Here is a 13132-nt window from a genome sequence, read left to right as displayed (position 1 = left end):
GCTTCCACTCTTCTCTGGTTGTAGCTTTACGCATCCACATAGGACTTCTTCTGTCTTCACACGTCATCTTTTTATTGGTCCCATCCTTTGTTTTAGTACATTGTAGTAAACAATATTCTATATAATTCAACAATCTATATAAACATTTCAGAAAATGATGGTTCTGCGTTGTATGAGGTTTGATATGATGGTACCAGCTGTTCAAAACTTCTGCGAAGGTATAATAATTTTTGTGTAATTAAATCTTTAACATTCACATATTTTGACTCATACTCATTAGATACTATGCCTAGCTAAGACTATCAACACTGAAGTATTTCCGAACCAATTCGACGACTGGCCAGCAGGTTCCGACTCGCCTATATCATATGGATATTTCGAGTAGTTGTCGCCAAGCCAGCCAGACCTGGGTTCAAGCAAATAAAGCCACTTTTTAGAAAAGAGAACACAAAAGAGAACTTCTTGACCAAAGATCTGCCTGGTCTTATGTAAAAAAAAAACTAGTTCGCTTATATATCCGTAGCGCTGATGTAGCCTTATTATTAGTATTAATATTTTTGTAGCGAAAATGGGCCGACAGTTTGTTGAACCGCCATTGTTTGACTTGGGTTCCTCTTACGCGGACTCCCACTGTTGTATACCACTATTATTTGTTTTGACCCCTGGCTCGGATCCTATGGGTACACTTCTTAAATTTGCTGATGATCAGGTAAGGAAAGCAAGTTTTATAATTGTATTGTCTTTTGTCAACATAGCTTTCACACATTAAGGAAACACTTTTTAAACGGATTGAAGCTGTCACAGTGACGCACGCTGTAAAGCACGCGAAACTTCGGAAAATAAGTTTTTAATAATAATACATAGCAATCCGTATAAAAAGTGTTTTCTTAAGTTTTATAATTGTTTTAATATATTTCATCAACAATGTAGTGTCGGCCTAGTGGCTTCAGCGTGCGACTCTCATCCAAGGTCACCTAAGGTCGTAGGTTCAATCCTTGTCTGTGCACCAACGGACTTTCATATGTGAGCATCTTATATTCGCTCGAACGGTAAAAGAAAACATCGTGAGGAAACTGGCTTGCTTTAGACCCAAAAAAAATTTCGACGGCGTGCGTCAGGCTCAGAAGGCTAATTATATATTTATCTTTATTATGTATATATAAAACTTAAGTTCAATTTAAAAAAAAAGTATAAAGAGCGTTTAATCTTGAAATCTATAAATAAAATTATAAAACTAAAGAGAAGATCTCAAGTAGTGGTTCAAATGTAAAAAAAAATTGTCTTTAATGGACAGTATTACGCGAGACACGCTAGTAAATTTTACAACTAATTTTAAATATTCATTCATGCGTAACTTATATTTAACAATAATGTTCTCAAGTTTATTTATAAAATGCTTATCCAGAGAGTTGCGTAATTCCGCATGATTATTAGGGTTTTGGGGCATCCCGGCTGTTTTCGTTATCATTGGGACAGGGCCAAGGGCCAATAGCCGTAAAGTTGATTGACGAAGGTGTACGCAGCGGCACGTGGGTTGTTTTACAAAACTGCCATTTGGCAAAGAGCTGGATGCCGATGCTTGAAAAGGTATTTTTTAGAGCTTTTGAACTTGACTATACTTGTTTTGATGCTAAAAGTGTTTTAATAAAAAATTAAAAGTCAAATTTTATATTTCAATCGTACCGAATGTGGGCGATTCTATAATAAAAATCTAATTTTAGCTTATAAATCTTGTCTTACTCAGGTAAAAGCTCCCACGTTATATGAAAACGCGACTCTATTAAATTAATAATTTTTAACAGACACTCTCTTATTTGATTCTATTTTCAAATATGTCCATAATTCACTTAGATTTGTGAAGGCCTCACTCCGGATTCCACCCACCCAGACTTCAGGCTTTGGCTAACGTCATATCCGGCGGAACATTTTCCCGTTTACGTGCTACAGAATGGTGTAAAAATGACTAACGAACCACCTCAAGGTAGGATTTTTTTTACCACATTTTTTATGTACTTTACCAATTGTGTGTTGTAAGATAAGCCTTTATTCACAGACAATTTACAAATTAAATTTGATTAACTGCTATACTGTAATTGTGTTAAAATAATTATTTAAATAAGTTGCTAAAAGTTATTTATATGAAAAAGTTCATTATGTGAAAAATATCATTTCTCATAGATATTTTCATAGTATGACGATAATAATTAGTGGTTCACATTTCAATAATAAGTAGAATTGATAATAGAATATAAGTATTTGTATGTAAATATAATAAGCAATAATATATAACGGGAAAGTTTGAAGCCTCTTGTAATTGATTAAAAAATTATAGGCCTCCGAGCGAATATAGCTCGATCGTACCAAAGTGATCCGATAAACGATCCAGAATGGTTCGAAGGGAACAAACAGCCAGATATATTCAAAAAGATGTTGTTTGCTCTGTGTTTCTTCCACGCTGTGATTCAAGAGAGACGGCAGTTTGGGCCATTGGGGTGGAATATCCGATATGAATTTAATGAAACTGATTTGAGGATCAGTGTCACCCAACTTTATATGTTTCTTAATGAGTATGATGTGAGTATAATCATCACATTTAAAACATTTCTAGATCTCATGGTTATGCCCGTTGGTGGACCAATTTGAAAAGATATAAAATCGCAAAATTATTGAATAGATAAACAGAGCAGTGTTGGCCTATAGGCTGCAACTTGGAGACTATTTTCCCTTGTGTGTTCGAACCCCGGCCGTACTTCAATGGCTTTTGTGTATGTGCAAAAAATGGGAGAAATAACTGGGTCTTATAATGGATACATATTTAAAGTGGATCTTTCATATATCACATGTAACTAAAACCAAAAGATTTTGATCAATATCAAAATGCCTTCCACAATTTGTACGTTATTTAATTTATAATTGTTTAGTTAAAACATTTCATATATCTAATTGAAATATGGGGTACAGCATGCAAAAACAAAATTTCTAACATACAAACACAACAAAAAAAATTATAAAAGCACTATTTAGATACATTTTTTAACACAGACTAATTAAAACCAAGAAACCAAAATTATGACGATTAAACAACTATGTTTATAGCACCTGTAAGTTCATTAAAAAACAACAAACACCACTACACGCAATGCTCGTCGAGGTAGTTTGCTTATCTTGCCGAAGCTACGTACACATTATTTGAAGAAGTCTATAAAGTATGAGGGTGTGCAATTAATTAACCAATTACCGTATAGAATTCGCAATATAAGCGCGTTTAACAAATTCAAAAGGGCATCAAAGATACATATCAGAATGAACCTAGTAGACTAAATGAGAACGGCTGATGCCAACGTTTATCTAGTTCGTATATATTAAGTGTATCATGTATTTTTTTTTGTAATGAGTAATAAAATTCTTTAAACATTAAATTTGACTCGACCACGAAAACATCGTGAGGAAACCGTATGCTGGTTAAAAACTAAAAAGCCGACGGGGAGTGTTAGGTCCAGAAGAGCTGTACATTTTCATTGTTTCATTGCTTGGATACTTTAAAAGTCACATACACATACGAATTGTAGGATATCTTAGTTAGATTATAAAATTAAAGATTATATTAATAAATATATCTAGGATTTTGAAATATTAAATCAAAAAAGTTTTGTTATAAATGTTAACTGAATCAATCCTTCGCTATTAGATTCGCTAAACAACCTTGGCCTTTTAACAATTTAATTGGAAATTTTATAGATAGGGCACAGAATAATACTAAAATATACTCAAATCGAAAGCTTTTTTAGGATGTGCAATTTGTTGCTTTGCGGTACTTAACTGGTGAGTGTAACTATGGTGGTAGAGTTACTGATGATTGGGACCGACGTTGTCTTAACACGATACTTTACAAGTTCTACAACCCCAGGACTGTTGACGAGGAAAAATACCCACTGGACCCCACTGGTAAGTAATTGTTTTCGGTCAGACTTAGTCTTTCACTCAGTCTGAAGAAGTATTAAACGCCGGCATTAAGTATTTGCAGCAGTGTTGGCCTATATTTAACGTGCGACTGTCATCCCTGAGGTCGTAGGTTCAATCCACGGCTGTACACCAAGGATTTTCTCTCTGTGTGCGCATTTAACATTCGCTCGAACGATGAAGGAAAACATCGTGAGGAAACCGGCTTGCCTTAGACCGGCGTGCGTCAGGCACAGAAGGGTGATCACCTACTTGCCTATTCGATTAACAAATGATCATTAAACAGATTCAGAAATGTGAGAACCAGACCTAAAAAGAGGTTATAGCGCCACTGATTTATTTTATTTTATAAAATATATGTATGAAAGATCTCAAAAATTCCTCATTTGATTTGTTTCTTCTGCTATGTATACAGATGAAAGTAATTTAAAAGATGTACAGCTCTCTCTAAGGCATATAGGATTGTCCATCAACTGGTGCCAAATTCCGTTGACTCGGGTGACAATGATTGATTGAATTATTTCGCAATTCTACAGTTGTCGTAAGTGATATATATGAAAAAACAATTATACTAAAGATATAGCCAAAGATGGAGTACATAATATATACAAAAAGGTTCGAACATTTACGAATGGAAAAATCTATAAAAAAATATCACATACATTTAACTAAGCTTATTCGGCAGTATTACATATTTAAAGCATGATTTCATGACATCAGTATCAGTACTATAAGGTGATGTTGATAATAAACCAACAGGTGTATACCACATACCAACACTACGCGAGCATTCAGACTTCATTGCATTTGCTCGCTCATTGCCCGTCGCCACGCCCCCTTCAGTATTCGGTTTCCACTCAAACGCTGACATCACCAAGCACTTCCGTGAGGCTGAGGAGCTTTTGAGTACGGCTATATTGACTCAGGTAGGCTCTCGGTTATTCTAATGCCATCCTGAAAGCATTAACATATGAAGATGCACATAATGTGATGGAAATTCAGTTTCTAATAGTCACTTCTAAGCCGTACTAAGTAAGACTTAGTCACTGTGTTCAATGCTTAGACTAGCCTACAACAGGTATTATTTAAAAAGTGTAAAGATCTAATGAAAAGGTGTTTTTTATTTTATTTTTTTATTCATTAAATTATCAATACCTTTAGTTTATGTCTTAAGAATCTTCTTAATGTACCTACATTATTTACTTGTCTATATAGAAATGCAAATGATTTTTTCTATCTGGTTCCTCATAATCAGTTACTATTAAAATATTTATGGCAATTTTATCCTAGTCATTACTTCAGTGAGCAGTTTGGAGAGGTAACAAATGTTTTAAATGTAAAATAAATATTAAGTTACCTAGACGCGTAGGTAATTTCACACCTGTCGCTCCAATACAAAAGAAGCAAAGCTGCAATGGCCCCAGTCCACTGCACTGTATCGATTTTATAAAACTCGCGATACTCAATCAGTGGCGTTATTTCTACCTTTTCTAACATTGATATTAATAATAAACATAAGATTCAGAGAACGCTAATTATCACTCAATTGATTGGATTTTTAAATTTATTTATTACATTTTATTCACAAAAATACATCCACACATACAGTAGTCGAAATTAAAAAAAAATGAGATACACATTGACGCTACTGTGAACTCAAAGGTTCAATCTCTTGAAATGTCTGAATCTTACCCTAAATAATGTTTTTATTTACCGTACAAACCAGTGTTAATTGAGCATATAAATCTCGCTATAAGGCTCGCTTATAAATTTATGATACATACATGATACACAATTGTGTATCAACTTGAAATAAAACACCTTTTTACCGGATTGAAGCTATGTATTATTATAAACTTATAATTTTTTTATATCTTTTTGTCGATATCAACTCCGGGGAATAAATACAGATAATACAACTTTCTCTACAGCTGTGATACTTTTTGACATTCAACACCTTTTGTCTTCAGTCACCGTGACCACTCACGCTGTAAAGCACGCAAAACGTCGAAAAAAATTATGTAAAATAATTATAAGCTTATAATAATACATAGCTTCAAACCGATAAGAAATTATTTTCATTCAATATCTAAAAGCTATGTTAACAAAAGACAATACTATGCGTATTAACTTATATTAAAAAAAACTAATTCTACACCATTTTGGATAAAATTAAAAACAGAGAAGCTAAAAATTCTTGAAATAATGTAATAAATCTCATGGTACTTTTATGAATAACAACGTATATGTATAACCTATGTAATGGCGTCTTTCCCTGACTTCTTCGACCCCATGTATAATTTTCTTTAATAGTTTATTTTATAGCGATAAAGCATTTTAAGAGTAATACACTGAACTTAATACTCGCCTAAAACACTATGTGTAGGTAGGTCTAATAAAATCTTATGTCTAGTGGATTTTTTTTCTTTAGATTTGTGGTTAGCGTAGTTAGTCAAGTGGATTCAAGTATGTAAAGGAATAATAGTTATTTCGTCTCCAAGGGGTTTTTTAAAATCACAGCCAGGATTTTAAAAAAATGTACCTAACAGTACATATTAACTTGGGTTTGAATTTATATTAGTATGAATGTATTATTATAATGTAGTCTAAACATGTATTTTAATAGAAATTGTATTCTGTTTCATTAAACATTGCCGTCGGCCGACAAGGATCGCACGGTGAGTCGACTCGAGTTAAATTTTATTCCAATTCATTTTTCCATTAATAACATATTTCTTTTGCTCAAAGGACCTCCTCAAAGAATACTTGGTGAGTTTATTTTATAGATGTGCGTTTGATGTGTTCAATAAGCGGTAATGGTTTCCATCTGACAGCTTTTAAATTGCTTTAACTGATGACGATGACTGTACTTCATTCAGTGTCGGGTGAGAAAATAGGTGCTTGCATCGTTGACGAAATTGCCTTGTCATGATCATATCAGAAAAAAATTACGTTGTTATGATTGTGGTCCAGGAAATCAGTTGTTGTTTTCATAGTTTTTTTTCTCTGTAAGTGTTTTGTTTATTTGTTCCTTTGTTTTCTGCGTAGTATATTCACAGATTGCTAAATTTAAACTTATACGCTTTTTACGAACATTAAAGACCTCAGTACAATGCTTTAACTTTCAAAGCACTTGTTCAGCGCTATATACGTCGAAAATGAGGCATAGTTCGTATTATGAATTTAGACTTGGTATTAAACACATTTTCATACCTTCAATGGTTAGGACACCATGTCGGCTGGTGGAGCAGGTGTAACACCGGAACAGCAAGCCATGGCCATCGCGGAGGATATCCTTGCTCGACTACCGAAACAGATATTAACGGGACCGTCCCATGAAGGTGATATAAAGCCTGCTGATATGACTCCAATGTCAATCGTCGTGATTCAAGAGGCTGCCAGATATGATAGACTCGTTAACGTTGTCCGGAGTAGCTCAAGAGCGGTTATTGGGGCTGTGCAAGGTACATTTTTAATTGATGATTCTACTATATACACTTTGGTGACATACACGTTATAAAACTATTCATGTATATATTTTCTTAGTCATAAAATAATTTTAAAATATTATACATTTAGTCTCTTATATTCAAAATTATTATGCAATTATCCTGATAAATATATGATAAACAAAGGAAATAATACACAGAGAATATAGGTACTATAGTATAATGTATGTAACACATAAAATATATATCCCATATTATGTTGAAGTCTCGTGTCCTCCTTGAGGCACAGACATATTTATGCATATAATATTCTGTTTTTTTAATTTGTTTGTGTACTTCCTAAAAATCTTAAAATATTTATGAACGTACCTTTACGTAAGACCTTTTTGTTTAAACCTTATTACATTAATACATACTAGTTAGATTAAGAATTAACCTTATACTTAATGTAAAACAACTACATCATTATTTCAAGGCGTAAGTGTACTAACGGACGTAACAGAAGAGGTACTGACCAGTATGGTGCGTGGACGCATTCCTGCTCTATGGGCTGGCAAAAGCTACCCATCATTGAAGCCGCTATCAGCATATTTCGATGATTTGCTTGCAAGATTAGCATTTTTGCAGGTTTCTATAACCTTGTATCATAATAATGTTTTTTTTTTCATATGTATAAGTTCCGTTAAGTCAGATATATTATATCAAGGATGATACACGTATTTGCTTGAACATTAAGCATATCACTGTGTTTTTGGTATTTATAAATATATTCTGGCGTTTAAATAAAAAAATATTTAATATTTCTCAATTGCAATATTATATGTTATAGGTGGCAGCAGTCTAATACACTTACATTTCTATAAATAAATTGCCATCTAGTTCTTGAGTTTTCTAGCTAACCCTATAAGTATTATTATGTTCCACTATATTTTGATATTTCTATATAACCGCGTTTTAATTAAAATTGATTTAAATTTTTTCAATTGCATTAGGTGATATTATAAGTGGCAGCATACTTACAGTTCTATCATTGATTAGCCAAATTCTTTTGATTTTTCTAGCTGGCTCTATATATGTAGTTATGGTTACAAAAAATATATTATATTATTTAATTATATTGAGTGACTTTGTAGGCCATCTATGAACTCTTCTTTAAATTACATATTATATGTATTAATATTCTCTTCGTTGTCTTCAAACAACATAAGAAAATGTCTGAGTGAGTAAGTAAACGATGTAACGATAGCACGTATCGTTTGATCGTGATTGGCCAAATTGAATAACGGATCATTGCAAGTGTTCTTTTCAGTACTCGATCTCTGTTAACCAATCATAACTAAACTATCATTTAAATGTTTGAAGAAAAGTTAAATGACGGAAGTAATTTCGAACTCACTAGGTTACAGTTTTCAATTACATCTTTGCTTCAGCATTGGCATCAATATGGTCCGCCGGTTGTGTTCTGGTTGTCGGGCTTCTATTTTCCGCAAGCCTTTCTCACTGCCGCACAGCAGAGTTACGCAAGAAAGTACAAAATTCCTATTGATCAGCTCGCATTTCACTATGAGGTTTGTTTAATTATACATTGAGGTTTACTCAAAGTTGGTTTCTATTGATTTAACTACCATTGCCTAAGTAATCTGGATACCTATTAATGGTGAACGAAGACTTCCTGGCAATACATATAATTTTTTACCCTTTTCAAGATTATTTTTTCCTTATTAAACTTATTACTCTGAGGTCCTCAACTTGCTAGATTATGAACGTTTAAAAAACAAGATTTTAAGATCCATTTTTGTAGAGGTATTTACATCTGTTCCACAATCTCTAAAAAAATCAAACCAACTAACGAAGACCAGACGTGGTTCTGCTCCATCCATTACAGCATTATAATTTATATTTCATTCATTAGGTGCAACGCACTTTTACGCTAGAAGAACCACCTGATGAAGGTGTTTACATTCGCGGACTTTTCATGGAAGGAGCACGATGGAATAATGATGACTACTACATTGACGAATCACACCCTAAGATACTTTACGATGACTTTCCGCCGGTAAATTTTTACATATAATATCGTACACGTATTTAAGATTATCTGTTAACAAGCAGAAAATCATAAAAAATAATGATATATATATAAATAATAAGAGTTATGAATATGATTTTAATTTATAATATGTATTTTACAGTCTAATAAATTAAATTTAACTAACATTCAACTGTTATAAAATTTTCATTCCACGCAGGTATGGCTTATCCCGCTAAAGCGTGAAGATATACCTCAAGATGTATTTTACAACTGTCCGCTCTACAAGACGGGTGATCGCCGCGGCGTTCTCTCAACGACTGGACATTCTACTAATTATATTCTTTTTATGCGACTACCCACAGCTAAACCGCCTGATCACTGGATTATGCGAGGTGTTGCTCTACTTACACAGTTACCTTTTTAAAATTGGTTTTATTCGTTTTATGATTACTAGTCTTTTAATTTTAGTCTATATAAACTTAGAATTAATATATTTATTAAATAACATTGTGCCTTTGTTATTCTTGGGACAAGAACAACATTTTCTTTTGATTAATTTTGCTAAAATTTACGGCGTTTACTTACTTGAGCAATTTTAATTTTTCCAAAAAGTTGTAAAATATTCTCAGTTAAACAGATGTTATAATCAACCTGATGTTCTGAAAAATTAACTTTACCTAATTAAATACAACTTGTATATTACAAGGACTATTGAGCATGAAAAAAAAATGAAAATTATACTGTTTGAATTATATACAAATTTATTACGCTTTATTCTTTAACTAGCCTGAACAAACTTGATAATTAGGCAGAAAATCTTATTTATATTAAAATGTTTCAAAATAGCACAAACCCGCCGAAGTTTTGAGCTGTGCTTAAAATGTTTTTGAGAGCTTTTCTTGATGCTTAACATTATCGTGTTATAACTATTGTAACTTATTAGAATATGTTTTAATTTCTTAGTTTTAATGAGAAATATATAATTTATCTTCATTATTGTTTTATTCGCCCCTATCAGTATTATAAAAACGTATAATTGAGTATGTCATTTAATGAAATAAATAATACTACGCAGCCATTAGTTAAAAGTTGATCCAATAGAAGCTTTATATTTTCCTATCCTATGTTTCCTTTAATAAGTCCTTAACTAATCAGATATCGAGTTACGTTTTCAAGCAATCTAATTGGTCATTAAGAAACTATAATATCTAACGCTTTTATACATCTACAATAGGTAGGTCGGCCATTCGAATTATGAAGAAAAGCTTAATTTTTTAGATTAAGTATAAATTTTAGGAAAAATAACCATTTTAGAATACCTTAATACCAACGAGATGCAGGTCACAGATGCACATCAGCCGATCAAATTATAGACTTCTAGGCTCATTCTTTAATGCCTTTTTAAACTGATTAAATACACTAACATTTTCAATTGGAGACGGAAATTTATTAAATAAAAACAGTCATATTTAATAGACCTCTTCAAATAATTTGAACGCGAATCTACGAACCACATGTCTTCCTGATTTTTTTTCAGTCACTTTTATGCTTAGCTGAATCCATTACAATTAGCCTTTCGATTAAGCTCTAATGACATTCCGTACAATTTCCGGCTGTCACACACAGATTAGTCTAAGATTATCATGCATATTGTTTGATCTGGACGTGTTAATTATAATCATCTTATTAAAACAACACATTTGCTAGTAAGGTGACAAACACTGTTTCGCCTACATATATATTAGCATGTATAAACTTGCTATTGTAAGAATATAAATAGAAATAATGTGGCATATAAGTCTTACTGCTACAATTATAATATGTTGTGTATGTGCTATGTATTTAAATACACAGTATATACTTAAGGTAAGGTAAGGTAGGGTGGACTCAATTTCCGCACTTAGGCGCGTAGTCGGTCCGTTGTGCGTACAGTATATACATTATAAATCACCAATATACGCTTATATAAAAATAATAAATAACTAACACTGTATTAAGTTCGTATCCGATAGTATCTCTGCTGATGGCCCTAGAAAATAAAAATACAAATAACAAATGATACTGGAGTGTCACAATGCACTGCAGGTAATAACCCTGACAAACAGGGATACCCTACAGTGGATAAAAGGACACAGTTGATCTCTTAGCAGTGATGCTGAAGACGAATTTTCGAAGAGTGGCTCTGGAATGATGACGACTGGCCCGTATCCGCTCCTTCAAGTAGCCCGTATCCGCCCCTTCTCACAAGTGCGAGCCTGGATTTGCCAAAGGTGTACAGATCTACTATTTCAACATCACCGATGCTCCTGAAACGCGGATTTCTGACAGTCCAATATGGCTCTGCCAGCTGTTAACCTGCTAATGACAATGCGACTTCTAAGCATCAACAGAGCTAATCTCAAAACAAATCACCAACCACCAACTATTATCTCTGTAAAGAAAAATCATCTAAATTTTTAATCTAGCCGTGATAAACGTCACGTTTTCTCGTCTTGTGTTCGCATCTGTTTAACTAACCTCACTAGGTGCCAATAAAATTTTATGATCTGGAAGTACGTTTGGGGTCAATGTCATAGCGTTTTATATTCGAATGAAGTCTGGCCATTACGTGCGCGATGACTCGGAGTTTAAGTGTGTTACGCTGCCCTGTCATTTAGCATGAAAAACTCTTACCAACGTGTATTAAATAAGGGCGGGGTGTTACGCTACTAGGGCTGACGAACGAATTTTTCTTACTTGAGATTTGTCGTACAGTTGTTTGTTTTTATCGTATTCTAAATTCAAATTGTGTTTAGTGTATCTTTATAAGGATTGCGATATTTGTTTTATCTCATATAGTTCTATTTGTATTCATTTCATAGAAACAAAAAGTTGAAAATATTTTAAACATGTTTCATATCGAGTTCAATCTATGCTATCATTATAAAGTTAAACACGTGAAAACAATCTAGAAAGTATATCAAGTGAATTTGACGCGTCTGTAACACTACGGCTTTGTTCGGACATTTAATTTTCGTCATAGTAGCCCTGGGAGGGAGGCACTCGGTCTAGCTCGGTCGCCCCGGCAACGTGAGATATTGATCTGCGCGCGCCCCGCGCAGCATCCCCCTCACCCGCGCCCTTGATTCTGCTACCGCCCTCTCACCCCATACAAATATGTACTTATTACACTTCACACTACGTACTCTCGTAATCCAATGAAGAAATTTTACTCGTGCCTTTAAAATTACATGAAACCCACCTCATGCTTTGTGCCTAATTAAAGTACGCTAGGTTTTATGAATTCGCCATTTTAAGATACGATTTGCGTACAAAGGGCACCCTACTTTAGCATAGCTTTGCTAGAGACTTATAGACAGTACTGTTATTAGTACAGTTTTTACTGTAAAGGAAACCGTGATCCAATATGAAAATATACACCATATTTATATAAATATACGCAATTATGAACTAAATGCTGCCCTTTTTAGATTTAGGACGCATCTTCGTTGAATCATATTTCATATAATGCATACTATAGTACATACTATCAAATTGTAACTTGTTAACTATTATAATTAACTCACGATTCTATTTGATAATTGTATAATCGAGGTTCGGACTAACATACTTGACGACTATACATTGATATAAACGGATCCAAAGATTCGTAATCATCTATAGATATTCCGCAAATTGAATGCAAGTAAAC

The 13132-nt window shown here is 33.3% G+C and overlaps 1 protein-coding gene across 1 annotated transcript in view; it reads left to right on the top strand.

The window, feature by feature from the left end:
- The window catches only part of LOC123707082 (dynein axonemal heavy chain 7), a 56811-nt gene extending 46471 nt beyond the window's left edge, over nt 1-10340 (top strand). Inside the window, exons 61-72 of the mRNA XM_045656864.1 lie at nt 152-218; nt 564-709; nt 1435-1587; nt 1852-1981; nt 2333-2574; nt 3789-3945; nt 4720-4886; nt 7187-7424; nt 7885-8036; nt 8840-8977; nt 9322-9465; nt 9659-10340. Coding sequence (XP_045512820.1) covers nt 152-218; nt 564-709; nt 1435-1587; nt 1852-1981; nt 2333-2574; nt 3789-3945; nt 4720-4886; nt 7187-7424; nt 7885-8036; nt 8840-8977; nt 9322-9465; nt 9659-9865 — 1941 coding nt within the window. The 3' untranslated portion in view covers nt 9866-10340. The remainder of the gene's footprint in view (nt 1-151; nt 219-563; nt 710-1434; nt 1588-1851; nt 1982-2332; nt 2575-3788; nt 3946-4719; nt 4887-7186; nt 7425-7884; nt 8037-8839; nt 8978-9321; nt 9466-9658) is intronic.
- The last annotated feature ends 2792 nt before the right edge of the window (nt 10341-13132 follow it).

Source organism: Pieris brassicae, chromosome 3 (genome assembly GCF_905147105.1).
Source record: "Pieris brassicae chromosome 3, ilPieBrab1.1, whole genome shotgun sequence".
Taxonomy (NCBI): domain Eukaryota; kingdom Metazoa; phylum Arthropoda; class Insecta; order Lepidoptera; family Pieridae; genus Pieris; species Pieris brassicae.
Note: the sequence above shows the minus strand (reverse complement) of the source record. Positions and strands in the feature narration are given on the sequence as shown.